The sequence below is a fragment of the Lagopus muta genome, chromosome 14 (genome assembly GCF_023343835.1).
Source record: "Lagopus muta isolate bLagMut1 chromosome 14, bLagMut1 primary, whole genome shotgun sequence".
NCBI classification, from domain to species: Eukaryota; Metazoa; Chordata; class Aves; order Galliformes; family Phasianidae; genus Lagopus; species Lagopus muta.
In genome coordinates, this window is record NC_064446.1 from 9,151,326 (window position 1) to 9,166,939 (window position 15,614).

A 15,614-nucleotide genomic window follows, 5' to 3' on the forward strand; every position below is an offset into this window, starting at 1 on the left:
TGCTTGAAGTCATAGCTCTTTCAGTCCTGAGGAAGAATGACTTTTAGGTGTGTCACTGGGAGAACAGAGTATTTCTGATTTTTTATTTTATTTTAAAAAGCTCTTTACCTTTCTATTTTTCTCTTTATTTTTGTCACCTTAATTGCAGAATTTTTTTACATTGGGAAAAAGGAAGGGGGGCAGGTTGAACCAACTTGCAGTTTAACTATTTTTATGTTTCTGTTTTTGGCAAACATAATCTTTCTTTGAAATGACAACTGACAAAGTACTCAAAACATTGTCTACACACTTGATTGAAACCTGTTTAGAAACTGTTTATGGGATGGATTCGGAAATGTAGTTTCTTATTCTGTACAATGAGTAATCTGTGTCAGTTTGAGGGTTAATCATGTAAGTGAAAGTAGGCAATCTTTTATTTATGCTCATTATCCAAGAATTCAGTTTTGTAACCAGTCATGAGACCACTAAGAAACAAAGCTAGACTTGTGGTTTCTAAAAGTAAGTTTCTCTGGATATCAAGGCTTGCGGTGTTAATGAAATATGACTTGTTTTAGTGGTGATTCTTTCTCAGACGACCAAGCACTGAGTAATTGGCACTAGCTTGTTTCTTGCATTCTCCATAGTCTGATGATGAGAAACACCAAGAAATACACTTTCCTATTGAAATGACAAGGGGAGCTTGATGTGCATATAAACTAATAACAAATAGATTCACAGAAAATAAAAATAAATCCCCACCTTATGTGTTAGGAGCAGGCTTTCATTAATTACAGACAGTAACAGCTTTTGTTTGTTTAGTATGCAGTCTGTTAAATGGCATCATCATGTGCCCCAGCACTGTGTACTGAACCAAGATTAGGGTGCTCTTTCTTGACAGCAGCACCTGGGATTTGCTCTGAGACCTTATCTTCATAGGCAGGCCGAACCCAAGTTTTAGCTGCTCAGATCTGGCAACACAGCAACACAAAGTGACATAGCTGTAGGAAAATAGAATTTCTGTTAAAAATTGAATTAATAAAGTCAGATTGGTATGTATTTATATTCAGCAACTAGATAAGTTCTAGATAAGTTCTACTCTACAGAACTGGTTGTTCTGTAGAGTAGTGTGCTTGAATGTTTTGAAAGGATTATTTGCAACTGTAATCTTTGGGTGTTTTTTGAGCGCTTTTCATGCTTAAGAATGATGGAATAAGCGTGTCAGTGAAGAACACACATAGTTCTGATACACGTTTATTCCTGCTTGAAATTGTTAATCTCCTTTGCAGAGTCATCTGTGTTTTGTGTTGAGTTTTGTAGGCATTGCATCGTGCTGATCAGAACAGAGTGGTATCAGTCTGACTGTGTTCTGGATGTTTCTTCTTGAGTTCTTTATGCATTTTTATGTTTCATAATTAATAGGTGTAAAGCATAAGAAAAAAAAAGCCTCAGAATGAAGAAGAAAAGTTCAAGTATTCCCATGTGAAATACTTGGTTGTTGTGAAGTCTCTTCATTTTTTTCAATGATTTCCACAGCACAAGTGTTAAGCTTGCTTGTACTCAAACGTGCAGAATGCAGAACTTGGCGGCTGCTTATCTGCTGCAGCAGACCTGATACAGAAATGAAACTGCAGTAATACACTTAGAAATGGATCTTTATTCAAACTAGAATCTCCCATGGTGTGGTAATGCTGTAGTGATCATCTGTAAGCAGGGTGGGATTTCTAAGGAGAAGAAATACCTTTAACTAAATCAAGTGTTAGAACTGGAAGAAAATTGCACCTTGCCAGTGCAAAGTGCATTTCAGCTCTGAAGAGGGGTTCACATGTTTGTTTTTTTTTCCCATCTGTTGGTGAGATTGTCTTAACACAGGTTCTGTTTTATTTTTCTTGCCTTTATTTAAACTGATTGAAAGGAATTTAAGAGCTTCGGACCTGCAATTCCTAAAATGTTGTGAATTAGGGTTGTCAGTTCAAAATCTCGCACTCCATTTCAAGTACCTGCAGTTAGATTATCAGTTCCACAGGAAGATTTTCATTTTTTATTTTAAATGAGCTAATTGGTGCATGCTTTTAAACTGAGGTTGGATACTCTCAAAAGGGAAAAGCTGCTGGGTTAGAGACTTTAAAAATAGCCTGGACAAGACACTAATAACACATGCTGCAGAGAGCAATCTCAGAATGGCATGGAAATAATTTAGATGATCTAATAGGTCTCTCTGCTATCTTCCAAGTCCTTGAGAGGCTGTAATGCTGACTTAATGTGAGTTTAGTACATAGCACTAACGCCGGCCTCTTATATATATTGTAGTGGAGTTCCAGAGAGAGAAAATGTTAAAATATACCTTCACAACAAGAGTATAGACAAGACAGGAGATACCAATCAGTTTGGAACCCGCTGGCTTTTGGGATTTTAAAGAAATCCTTTCTATCTTTAAAAGCTGTGTTCAAAGCATCAGGTTTTGGATCCTGCAAAATGAATAAACAGGAATTCTTCAAAATTTAACCAAGTCCATTCACAGTGCCTGCTTCTTGACTGAGGTGATGCTTTCAGTTTGTTTAGGAGACTTATAGTCATGTTATTGCGTTGTCTCACTATACAAAGTAGTGTCTGCTGTGTGAAGTTCAAAGGTGAATCTTAACTAGCACTGATTACTATATTCAACCTTCCCACTTAGCACTTCTGATAGGCCTTTTACTGTTTCTTTTCCTCATTCTGATGTATATTTTTTGCTCCTGTTGAATCCTCTTCCTTTGCGGAGCAGCTGCCATTTCAATATGTTATTTTTATCCACACAAGTGAGTGTGCTGCATTCTGCACAGCCAGTGACAATCTGCAGAAGCCTTTCCCCGGAGACTAATTGCATCTCCTCCGCTGTGCATTCGGCCTTCGTGTGCTGAGCCTGGGATCCGGAGCCTCATTTTTTGAATCTGGCTCTTCCAGATGGCAATTTGAGCATTACTGTAATAGTAGTAGGTTGACTAAATATTTCCTTGTTAAGTGACACTGAAATGTCTTTAAATACTTTAGGGCAGCAGACTGCTTTATTTCTGTAATACCCTATGGTTCAGCTTAGGGGTGGAAGGGTTTTTGCCTGCAAATTGCGCAGGCTGAAATTAAAGCAGACCAGCACATCTGCTTATGGCACTGCGAAGCTCTCCAAAATTTGGGTGTGAATAGTTCATTGTCTGTATGAATGCTGCACGGTAAAAAAACAAACATAGGTATGCACAAAAAGAAGTGTTTCAGAGACAGGGCAAGGTCAGTCTGCATGCAGACAGCAGCAGAGCGAGCCAGCCAGCAGCTCTGCATTTTAGAGGTGTCAGAATGATGAGAACTGACACCATTTGGGGTTTTTCTGACTGAGCTGATATAAACCCAATTGTATATTCAAAGAAGTCATCAGCACCTTAATACTGATCTGAAAAATTATTTCAGCTGTAAAGAAAGCAGGTGGGGATTCCACAGTGAATCTTAAAAAAAATGTTCTTTGATCAGGAGGAAAATTGTTTTGACAGCATTTTTTGAGTGCTGGAGAAGATGAACTAGATGTTTCTTTTCTAGCTGTATGGATTATGCAACATGTTCATATTGAGAAAATGGGCCATTTCCTTTCCTGTATGAACCAGAAAATTAGTGAGAATATGGCCCAATTTTTTGCTAAGGGCTCAATAAGAGAGGCTGTGATTCTTTGTAGACAAGTGGGCCTTTATGTTTGCATAGACAAACTGAGCTTTAACTGAGGTTTAGAATCTAAAATAATAGATTGGTTTTTTAAACATCTTTAAGTTTTCATAGCAATGAGTAAAGCTTTAATTTGGTGGCTGAGATGAAACTTTCTTCCCTCTTGTTGCTGTGTGCAGTTACACAATCAGCAGTCTGGAACTGCATGATGTTAAGGTCCCTTCCAATCCAAACCATTCTCTTTATTGAGCCCTGAAAGTCAGAGGCTCTGGCAGAGTGTGAATCTGCAGCCCAATGCTGCAGGTGTCCTCATGGGCTCTGTGAGTGTCCTGTCCAGGGCAGATGTTGTGGTCTCCCTTCAGGCTGCAGAGCAGCACCAGCACTTGTGTGCCTGCTGTCTTTATTGAAGGATCATTCACTTGCAACATTGATGTGCCCAACTTACTGTAAATTGTGCAAAAACTTCCTCCCTGCTGCTTCTGGCACCAGCAGGCCTTGCTGTAATGGTCTTTAGGACTTGGATATTGTTTTTTTTTTTTGTGTGGGATCTTCCTGAATTTCACCTCCTACGCTGTAACCAGGAAAAGCTGGCAGCATTTTCAGACTGAGGTGCATATTAATTGAGGTTAAAACCAATTGTGATGTCTCAAGGTAGTGCTGAACTGGATCTAATAGCAATAACCCACACCCTGTGCTGACAGAGCTGTGGTGGGGAAACAGTCAGTGTGGTTGTTTGCCATCAGCAGCTCCTGTTGCTGTTCTAGCCACACTTCTCAGCTGGCTTAGAACGGAAGTGCTATAAGTACGTAAGGGCATGCATTATGTATATATCTGATGTTCATAATTTTGGGGCAGTATTCAATATTTTAACTTTTTAGTCTGTTGCTGTGCTTTTCCATCAGCTCCTCTCACATGTTGGTTGAAACACTGCTGAGCTGTTCAGAGTGCACCAAAGCTCTCACCTAGGAACAGTGAAAGCCCCCTGACAGTGGGAATTCCCAGCTCTGCCATTAGCTACTGAGCTCAGTTGGAAGGGACCTATAAGGATATATAAGATATATAAGAGTTCAACTGATGTTGCTGCTTTCTTTATTGTTTGCTATAAATCTTCACTGTACCACAAACACTACAAAAATACCAGGGCAGGGATGCAATATTTCAGGTATTATATTATGAACATTTTTAGCAATCATCCAAAATTATTAGGAAATATTCAGAAACATTTCCAGTTATAGGAAATAGCTGTTGGAAAAGCTGAATTACTGTTTACATTAAATTAATTCCTCTGGATTTATTGACACCCTTAATTTTAAGTGTTTAAAGTAGCCTGTTGGTGATGGCACTGCTCAAAGACTTTGGGGAATACTTGAAAATGAATTCGCCTCTGATAACCTTTGCATTTCTGTAGAAGTACAGGATTTGATGATGCAGATGTCAAAGAATGACACGTTTATACTTCTGTAAGATTTTGGGCAAAGTTACTCAGCTAAGCAGGAATAACACCTCGATGTGTGCTGCCATCGAGCAAAGAGCAGAGGGTATTAATGTAACCACCCTTTGAGGCCAGGAAATTCCTTCCCCTGCCATCACAGAGCAGTACAAATATCCCAGGGTTTTCTGATCTTGGTCCAGCTTTGAAATCAAGTGAAGATTCCTGTTAACTTCATTAGGGTATGAGGTCTGTGTTTTTATTTTCTTCGGTCTTGAAACATTTCTCAGAGGCTTCTGGCCGTGTGGTCCCATCTCCAGAGTCTGCATAGAAAATTAAATAAAATGCATTTCGTACTCCTTACAGAAGACATTTTCTAATGAGGCACATTGTGCAAGTGCAGGCAGTTCCTGATGCTTAAAATACTACAAAGCAACAACAATACTGCTACAGTATTCAGAGTTGAAACCAGTGACTTGGTCTTCACAGGTGTTAAAGCCAACGAAGTTGTGCTGAATACCAGACCCATAGCTTTGCTAATCTGGTTAAGATCTTTTCTAAAGTTTTCTTGGTTTCTATTTTACTTTTTTTTTTAAATTAACCCTTTTTTTTTTTTTTTTTTAGTGTTTTGATTCTTTTGCTTTGTTTCAACTGTCCACCAAATGTTTTTTTCTTTTCTTTTCTGAATCCTTGCTTTGATAATCTCTGGTCATTCTAGATCATCTTCAAAGAAGCCTTTAATTTGGAGCTGTGTTCCGTGAGTACTCTCTGTTCATGGCTTTAAAAGACAGAGCTCTCCCTGCCTCTCCTCCCAGGCTGATGGAAATCACTCTCCTTCGTCTTTTTTTTCTCACTTTGTTCACCTTTTTTCCTTGATGTTGTATTGTTTGTTCTTTGAATCCTTTATTATCCACATTTTGCATACTCGCTACCATGTTTATCAGGATAGAATTGCACAAAAGGGGCAGAATGAAAGGGCTGATGTGCTTTTCTTAAACCTGAGCAACAAGAAGAAATGGGAGATTTAATGAAAAGAAGGATGAGTTTGGAAAAAAGAAAGCAGATCAAACTTAGGTATAAATGGGACGAGAGTTTGTGTAACAGCACTGCATTACCTTGCAGTGGTTTGTTACCAGAACTCTTCTGGTGAAGGCAGTCAAGTGACACTGCTAAGCCAGTCTTTTGGGACAGGCTGTTCTGAAAGTATCTGTGCCATCATAGCAGGTGCTCAGAACACAGGAGTTTAACTGGATTACCTGCTAAAGACTTGCAGTTTCCTGGGACCAATTTTTATTTGCAAAGCAACAAACCTTTCTATAATATCCTTCCTTCATGTCAACCCCTAATGTATCAATTCTACTGGACCACTATCAAATTTCTACTAGTGGTTTTCCAGCTGGAGTTCTGCATACCTGCAACAAATCCAATTTGGATTGGTTTGTCTTGAAAGCCTGGCTGTGAAAATAAGGGAGCTGATTCTTGAATGCTTGTCATTTCAAGGCTCTGCAGCACAGGAGACTTCAGCTGACTTACTGGCTGTGATAGTGAAGTGTGATGGCCTAGGAGGCACAAATTAAAGAGTGTACGTGCAAGCAACTGCGGTGTTTCTCACATTTGAGATGTCTGGTTGCTTTTCTTAATCATTCAGAAATGCTTTTTATTTGAAGGATTAGAGAGAAAAACTAAGTTTTGAATGCTGTTTAATTTACTGGGGACAAGTAATGATTCAGCAAGGTCCACGCTTAACTTCTGTGCCTGGATTCTGCTTTTTGAACAGATGTTAACAACTCTTAAAAATTTTTTTTTTCATTTTTATTTAAAAATCAGAACAAATTATTCAACTCTTTTAGGCTGGATATTTATCCTATGTCCTATGTCTACTACCAGGTGCTTTACCTTTAAAAAAAAAATAATAATAAATTCTTTCAAATGATTTCAGCAATTTTTATAGACTTCTTATAGGGAGTATAAAGCTGTGAATTCTTTGTCTGTTTTCTTTAGTGCTTAAGCATGAGACATAAGAAGAAGAAGGTTTGATTAGAGGAGTCTGAAAATACATCTTGAAGTAGATTGATCCTCACTTGGCTTAATTTGTCATTCACTGCAATGCAGATGGGTTAGCTGTGATGCCGGGTGTTTTGGGTTTTGTTTTCAGTAAATCAGACAGTTTTTAGATGAGCAGAGCAGTCCTTTGCATATCTCTGATAGCTGTAGGTATGCAGTGGTACACAGAGACATATTCTTTAAGTTTTACTTTGTGAGAAATCCTGATAACAGGAGTCCTAGCTTGGCAGTCAGAGTGCATGGATATGAGAAGAGAGGAGCGTGGGGACACTTGTGATAGGTAACACATATAACACTATTTACAATAAATAATTTTCCCATGTTTTGTAGTAATGTTACTTGCAAATACTTCACTAGTGCACAAAGAGTTAGGGAGGTGGAGACAACTTCATGAAGGCATTCTAAATAATGTCTTGGTTGTTCGTGTGTGATTTAAAGTTGTTGTAGTAGTGTTGCTATGCTGTATCTAGGCAGAGGAGATGAAGTGCTGATTCCTTGAAAATGCAGTTTCTGTTTCTCTTGCTAATTGGAGTGGGGCTGTAGTACAGTTCTGTCTTTATTTTTCAAATAAATTACTGGAAAAATTAGTGTCTTTTTTACAGTTACTGTAAATATGAAAAATGGGGAAATGTTTTGTTGCAGAGACATGAGTACGTGTGTGTTACCCTTCCCGTATTGCTTGGGACTGAAGCATGAGGGTGCTTAAAAAAGGAACAAAGCTGTCACGTTGCATTCCATGCTGCCTTGTGATCATTCCTTCCACAGACAAAAATAAGTTGCTTTGAACCTATTATTGTACTTAAGGAACTCTGGTTTTAAATCTTGCAGCCTGTTGGTATATGCCAATGTAAATTGAGCTTTGAGTCACATGCAGGAATCGTTTCAAGTTATTCATTAAAGCATGGGCAGAGCTCAGCCTGCCTTCTGCAGAAGTGTCAGGCTGATGGCATGGGCAGATACCTGCCTCTCTTGAGGGTATGCTCTGTGTGAAGGATCCAGGAACAGTGCATGTGAACCAGAACTACAAAGGGGAGGTTTGTGAAGTTTTTTGCACCTTTTCTTTTGTGTTTCAATAAAATCAGTAGTAAGTTGTTATGGGTTAATAATATCTGATTCTGTCACTTAGTAAATAAAGTCTGCCTACTGATTTTTAGCATGTGGCATCCTTTTTTTCTTTCCTCCTATCAGAAAGTCCATCCTTTGTGTGCATTTTGTATCTGAGAACTTGTTTGGTTCTTTATTGGCAAAGTTGTTTAACACTTTTTCTTCTCCCAGCTGCAAACTCTGCCTTCATCTTTTTATTTTTGAAGTGTAACAATGTCACACGTCTGGAAAATAAATCCTGTTAGTTGTTCCATCTCATAAACTGAGAGATGTGCAGAGGGAAAAGATTGGATATTTTTTATAACTTGTGTATTCCTTAGAAGTCATACATTAACATAAGGCAAAGCTCAGTGCCACCAGCAGTGGGGTGGCTGTTTCTCCAAAGCACACACATAATTCAAACATCCATTCTGCAGCAGGGAAGTGTGCTTCGTGATTTGCTTCTCTGCTTTTGATTTTTTTTTAAATCTCTGACCGTATGGGGATTCCTGGAGGGAAGAAATATTCAAGTATCAGTGATATTTATGGGTTCCACTCAGACTGATTTACTATAAACCAGCTTTAGCATAGTGGGAATTATAAAAAAATAAAAATAAAAATAAAAAAATGTGAGTACCTTCTAGACAAAATTGTGGCTATGTTTAGGATTTTAAGCAGGTCTGTTTTGGAAAAGATGGCTCTGCATTATTCTGTTTGATAGCAAAGAAAACTTCAAAGTTAGCTTTGAAGCTTCCATATTTTTGTGAGGAGTCAGGCTGGATTTGGTTTGTCAGCTTTCAGGAGGAGTTAAGTGGTTTTTGAAATGTGTGAAAGATCATCTTTAGAGGTTCAGTCAGCGTGGCACTGTGTTAGCCTGGCAGATTACCTGAGAGCACCTGCAGGGAAGGAATAATGATGGTGGTGGAAGCTCTCACACAAACCCCATCTGTGTGTTTTAATAGTAACTTCTCACTGCAGTGTTTCTCAGCTTCTCTCCTTGCTGACCCCCCCCCCCATGTTTGATGTATAAAGTTGTCTCTGACCAAACTGTAAGATGTTGCTATGCTAGTAGTCTGCTTTGGCATAGAAATCTAAGCTCTTGAAATGAAGTTAGATTCTACTTCAATTATTTTTCCATAATTAAAAAGAAAAGAGAATCATAAGTGTTGCATACATCATTATCAGTGCCTAAGACGAGAACAAGAGACTGGTGTGTTGTTAGGTTGGTGTCTGTGCTGATGTAAAGAACACAGTCACTGCCTTGAGCAGCTTGTGGACCAAAGAGGAATTAAGTACAGAACTGTACAGGTGTTACATCAACCTGGACTATAGCAAGGAAGTGAGAATGAGGATACAACCATCATTCAACTCTGAGCAGTCAGTCAGTCTGTTCATTCTGGAGCATTATGTTTACATCAGTACTAAGTATGCATGCTGTGTTTGGATGCTGGCATAGTTCTAGTTGCAGCACGGCCCTGAGTCGGTTGGGGTGACGTTCTCCACAGGAGATGCCTCTTGCTTGCTCATCCCTTTGCTTGAAACATTCCACCCCCGATGCTGACCTGTTTGTGAAAGTCTCCTGCACTCAGTGGCACAAAGTACAGCTGCAAGTGCTCCCAGTCTGCAGAGTGGGAGACAGCAGGCACTTCAGCTGTGCTGCGGTTCAGCTAGGATAAGATTTCTCTTAATATGAAATTACGAAAGCCAGAGTCAGGGCTGGTAGATGGCAGCTAGCAGCCCTCCCGGCCTGCCAAGAGAGTGTTCTTTTGTTTCAGGGTTGTTTTACATTGTGCAAAATTAATGGCATGTGATGAGCTCTGAATTCAATGAGAGGAGAAAGTTTGTATCTGTACTGTGCTGGGGTAATTTACAAGTGGCTCTTGAGAAACGTTTTGAAATGTCAAGTGCTGGTATTTTGTGGGTTAGAGGAAGCAAATGCACAAAACAAGTTAAATGAGGAAAAAAAATCTCAGTATTTGGTTCTCAAACCTTCTTCAGTGGTATTTGGCGCTGAAAATGCTTTATAGCTGCTGGCTGAGCTTTTTTTTTTTTTTTTTGCTGCTTTCCATGCCAGGAAAGGAGAAAAGGTCTTATTGTTGTGAGTGACACAGGTGGCAAAGCAGCGAGGAAGAACTGACCTGAATTGTGCACACAGATCCTCAGTGGGAGCCGAGCCTGTGCTGAGAGCAGTGCTGCCAAGGGTGGGTGTTCCAAGCAAGGAGTTTGTGCGGTTTGGTTCTGATTCAGGAACTGCAGGCAGGATTGTTATGGCTTTATAGGCAGGGCTGGTTTTGAAAGTGCTCTGAAACGTGCACATGCTTCTGATCTCTGTCAGAATGTTGGAAGGTTGCTGACTGCTTTCTCTGAAAGCCAAGTTTCCCAAAACTTTTCACTTTGAGGGCTATGTGAGCTATGTCTTGGATTCTGTGCATAAGCAAGGCATGTAAAGCCCCCAGGTTCTTCCCTAATGCCAGGATCTGTGTGAACGTGAGGTGATGTGCTGCACTCTGAAGACAAAGGCTTTGTTTTTTAATCTCCGTGTTAATTGTGAACGTATCAGCCAAGCATCAGAGACATAAATGATCTTACAGGTGCCAAATAATGGTGAGGGAAATTGAACTGATATGTTTTTTTTATTTTGAAAGCGGGAACTATTCATGTTTTATTGCGGTTTGCAGATATTTAAATACTTAAACTAATTGTCAGCCTCAGTTTTGAATGAGGAAGCAAAATAAAGCGAGTGATGTGCTCCGAGTTTCTCGTAGTACTTGCCAGCAGAACCCGAGCCTTTCAAACAGTTGGCCTTCTTTCAGGTATGGATTTTAATGAGGCTGAAACAGAAAGAATGTGCAAATGTGATGACAAAGTGTAACCGTGCTGAACAGGTACTGGAAGCTGGCACCCAAAAGTGTAGTACTTATTGCTGGTAGAATTGATTTGTTTTGGGAAATGAAAAGTAGGAAGCAGCAGGAAGCTGTTGAATTATTACAGTGAAGTACAAAGTCAGTGTGAGGGCTTCTGTACTGTTGTGCACAAACTGTGGGAGGTCAGAAAGCCAGATTATCCACCCAGACATTTTCTCCTTGAATTTCAGTTTTTCAGCTAGTTATTTGCTGGTAATAATTTCAAGCAAGGATTTTGAGAGGGGAACAAAGTGCTTGTAGCAAATGAATTTGAAAACAGAAATGATCACTGTTGTCCTCCATGTTCCTTGTTTTAGGGCTGGTCCTGCAGGTCCAGCATGTTTGTTAGGGCTGGTCCTGCAGTTCAGATGGCAGTGCTTGATGTTGGTGAGGAGAGAGCATGGGCCATGATGGGCTGAGTGCAGGGCACCTGTTGCATGAGAAAAGATGGATTTGTGTACGAGTGCACATCCAGCAGGGGAGTGAGGTATAGAAATGTGCAACTTAAGAAGTTCCATTGCTTTCAGAAAGTCTCTTTGGCTACACACATACCTTGTCAGCTTGAAAGCAGCATGTTTTGTCAATAAGAGATGGTGCAAGGAAGGCGTGTTGTGGGTGGGAGGGGAGGTCAGTTCATGAACACCAATTTAAATGACCTGGAATATGAAAAGGCTGGAGAATCACCGAGTTAGAATAAAGGCAATAAATCAAGGTCTTTTGGTCCTTATAACAATGTTTGAAAGGCTGTTTTCTTTCTCATTTAACATGCAGCAAGGACATATGGGAGAAGGCGAGGTAACAATATTCCTATTTAATTTTCTAATGTTGACAATGTCTCATGGGAGAAAAACATTAAGTTGTTACTAGTGGGCAAACTCCAAAATATCTGAGTGTAAAGCATCAGTTTCACATAAGTTTCCCTAGTCTGCATGCTGTAAGTAAACATTTTAACTGAATTAGGTAGTACTCCACAACAGTGCTATTGAGGCTATCACAGTCCTTTCAGTGGACATCTGTATGATATGTTATACTGTAGAGCTGTGTTGCTGTTTGTGTGTATGTTATGAATGCCAATGCTGGAGAAGCTTATTTTGGTTCTTTGAGTGCTGATGGTTTTCTTGATGCAGCAGAGACTGTAGTGAATATTTGTTCTGGCCTCTTAGATTAGAGAACCAGATGCTGCAAGCATGCCTATGGAGTTATCTCACAGCAGTGGTAATGCTAATGAACCTAAAAAGACATGTGAAGGTACGGAGAATTGCTCCCCTCCAACAATGCCTGCAGGACTGGGGCCTTCAGAGATGAAAGAAATGAACTACACATCAGCTCATTAGGGAAAAACAAAGCATCATTTGAGTATATATTACCATATTTTTTATCATAGTACAGAGCCAAGTTTACCTAGTTACAGAAGTAGGTCTTATTATATAGAGGTTGTTATTTTAATCAAAGAAGTAAAAAGATCCCTGAAGTTTCAAATAAAGAAAGCTGGCCAAGTCTTCCATTTTTTTATTCATATAAATTCTGTGGACTGTTTATTTTATTTTATTTTTGCTTTCAACCTGTGAACTGTTTGATTTTTGCATGGGAATAGCCAGGATATTGGATCTGGTAAATCTGCTATTCAATATGTTGTTTCCTTTTTTAAAATGGAGTAAATGACAGTAATTTCTTTTCAAAGGAAGGAAGCAGAGCAGCATAGATTAACCGTAGCAATGCACTACTGTGGTGGATTGTAATGAACTCTGGAAAAGCAGGCACATTATATCATAGCTCAGGTGAAAGGAAATGTATCCCAAAACTTGTGGCACACCTCATTAATTGGTTACTTCTCCTATGTGTATTTATTCCTAAAGCACTCATTAAGCGAATAGAAATCAGTTTGTTGTCTAGCTATTGAATACTGTAACCAAAGAAAGAATTCAGGGATGAGATCAGTTTGTGTGCTCAGCTTATTACATTATACAGTTGCATTCAGATAATCTTATTTAAAAGTAATGAATGTTATTAAAGAAATCTATGATAAAAGGATTATCACAGAAGAATATTGGGCAGTGAGGGGAAGCATGCTTACATTTTCTCTTAGAGTGAGTTCATGAACGCAGTTCCTTTGTAATATCCAAGTGAGCTTTCTTCTGAGAATGTCTCAGTATTGCCGAGTTTTCAGTCTCCATTTGTGGTAAATGAGAGTGGGTCTTCCCAGATTTATCAGGATATTTTTGTTATTTGCAAGTGGGTGGCTTGTGATTTGTTTTGCTATCAGGAGATCTAAACGTGTAATGTATCTAGTTGCAGAATTCTTTTTCTTGCCATCTGCGCTGTGAAATTTTCTCTCTGCCTTGTAAGAAGCTGTTCACTGGGAAGCGATTATGTACAGCTTAGGTTCTAGTGTCTGCTATTGGGAAACTCCCTAAAAAGAGGTGGGGATGTGGGGAAAGTGGGGCTTTTATTCTCTTTCATTTGAAAGTTCTTTTAAAGGAATTTTAATTAGAAACATGACATTTATGGAAAGTAGTCAGTCTGAGCATCCATTTGAAGTACCATTTTGTTTCAAATTTCTGTTAGTTGTGGTGCCTTTATGAAGGAGGTCGTGACCTTTTCTCTGAAATAATACATTTGAATTACTGAACGATAATGAAAACTTTGAGAGTCATATGTAATCAAGAACAGAATTGCTCATTAGAAGGGAAGACTGCAAACAGTTCTACTGCCAACACAAAAACATTAATATGCATTAGTACCTATTAAAACAGTTTGTGCTTTGTTCTGTTAGTATGTTTTTTCCTTCTTTTTCTTTTAACCCCCTCTTCAGGTCAGTCTTCGCTGTTTCCAATGGAAGACGGGTTCTTGGATGACGGACGTGGCGATCAGACTCTGCACAGTGGGTTGGGGTCACCTCACTGCTTCTCCCATCAGAATGGGGAGCGAGTGGAGCGCTATTCCCGGAAGGTCTTTGTTGGTGGGCTGCCCCCAGACATCGATGAAGGTACGCCCCGAAAATCTTATCCAAGAGCTCCTTTTGGCTTAATGGCAGAAAAGCGGTGTGAAAACTTTTGTCTGTTAATTGACTGCAGGAATGTTTTTCTAACTCTACAGAAGAGCTTTGATGTGTCAATAAGGTTTTGGATATTGCCACTTTTGCTCCGTGGCAAATGTGAGATCATTCAGGCTAGTTTTGGCTATGACATTGTTTTGCTGCTGAAGAACAAAACCTTACGTTATCACACGTGTAACTGAAGTTTGCAATATAAGAGGTATAAAAAAGGGGTGGTGGTGCAACAATAAACAAGTAAATATCCCCTGTTGAAAGTCACAGTACTTTGCAGTCATTTTGTATGCACCAGAAGCTAGTAGTAGGGAAAGGATTTCTAGTAGATTTTTAAGCTGTATGTAACTTAATTCATATGTGAGGTTTATGTATGGTTTCATAGAGGTGATTTTTAGCCTTGATCACATCCTGTGGTGTGATCATGTGTGGCTTCTAACATGTGCGTGGTGAGGGTCACAATTGTGGTGAAGCTTTTTTTCATCAGAAAGTTCTGTTTTTTGTGTGCATAGAGCATGACGTGGGGGTGGCTACAAGAACTTCAAGTGTAAATCCACAAAGCTGCTTTTATTTTTTTCTACAATCACAGAATTATTTTTAATCCCCACTTTTCGTCAGGGAGAGAGCTTGTAATGCACTGCAGTTTGTATTACTGCAGCATGACAACCTGACTGTCACATCCAACATAAGAGCTGCATTTATCCTGTTTAACATAACTTATTCCTTCAGCATTTAAAAGGTCAAGTCTAACATGATGTTTACAAGGGGAAAATCTTATTACAGTTTTTTTGTTGTTGTTGTTTGTGTCTTTGTCACTTTTGTTGATTTAAAAACAGATGAGACAAATAGTTCTGTCTGTGTGAAGCTGAGTTATCGAGGCACAAAGCCTTTGCTAAAAGTGTGCTGGGAGGGTAGCTTGAATGTGTCAGAGTTGCTTCACGTCAGCTCTCCTCTTGCTAAATGCACGAGTGTGAATTAGAAAAAGGACGATGTAATTTGAAGTGTCTCACACCTGAGTCTGAACTTTTTCTGACTGTAATTCTAAGATGCATTTTATGTAATGTAATTTGAAATGAAATTTGTCTTACTGCTGTTCTAGATGAAGATTTGTTAAAGGAGTAGAGATGTAATAAGTAATGTTTTCTTTGCTTAATATCTTCATCACCACGTAACCTTGACACACTTCTTTTCCTGGGTGCATTTCTGATGCGGCTGTCAGTACTATGGCTTGTGAGCTGCTATTTCATTAGCAGCGTCATCAGCAGGTATAAGCAGACTGAAAGGAACACAACCAGTAGCACCTTTTCAGATTTCTAACCCCAACACTGTGCTGCTGCAGGAGGGTCTGTAGCACCTTGAGCAGAATTCAGCGAAGCCTTGTGCCAATTTAGATGGCGCTCCAGCAACAGAAAGTTTGTTCCTTTTGTTT

General features: G+C 39.3%; 1 protein-coding gene across 2 annotated transcripts in view; it reads left to right on the plus strand.

Moving 5' to 3' along the window:
• The window catches only part of CPEB4 (cytoplasmic polyadenylation element binding protein 4), a 54,475-nt gene that overhangs the window by 12,291 nt on the left and 26,570 nt on the right, over window positions 1-15,614 (plus strand). Inside the window, exons 4-5 of one of the 2 annotated variants that reach the window (XM_048960188.1) lie at window positions 11,911-11,934; window positions 13,952-14,125. In XM_048960188.1, coding sequence (XP_048816145.1) covers window positions 11,911-11,934; window positions 13,952-14,125 — 198 coding nt within the window. The remainder of the gene's footprint in view (window positions 1-11,910; window positions 11,935-13,951; window positions 14,126-15,614) is intronic. The other variant, XM_048960189.1, reaches the window with a different exon arrangement.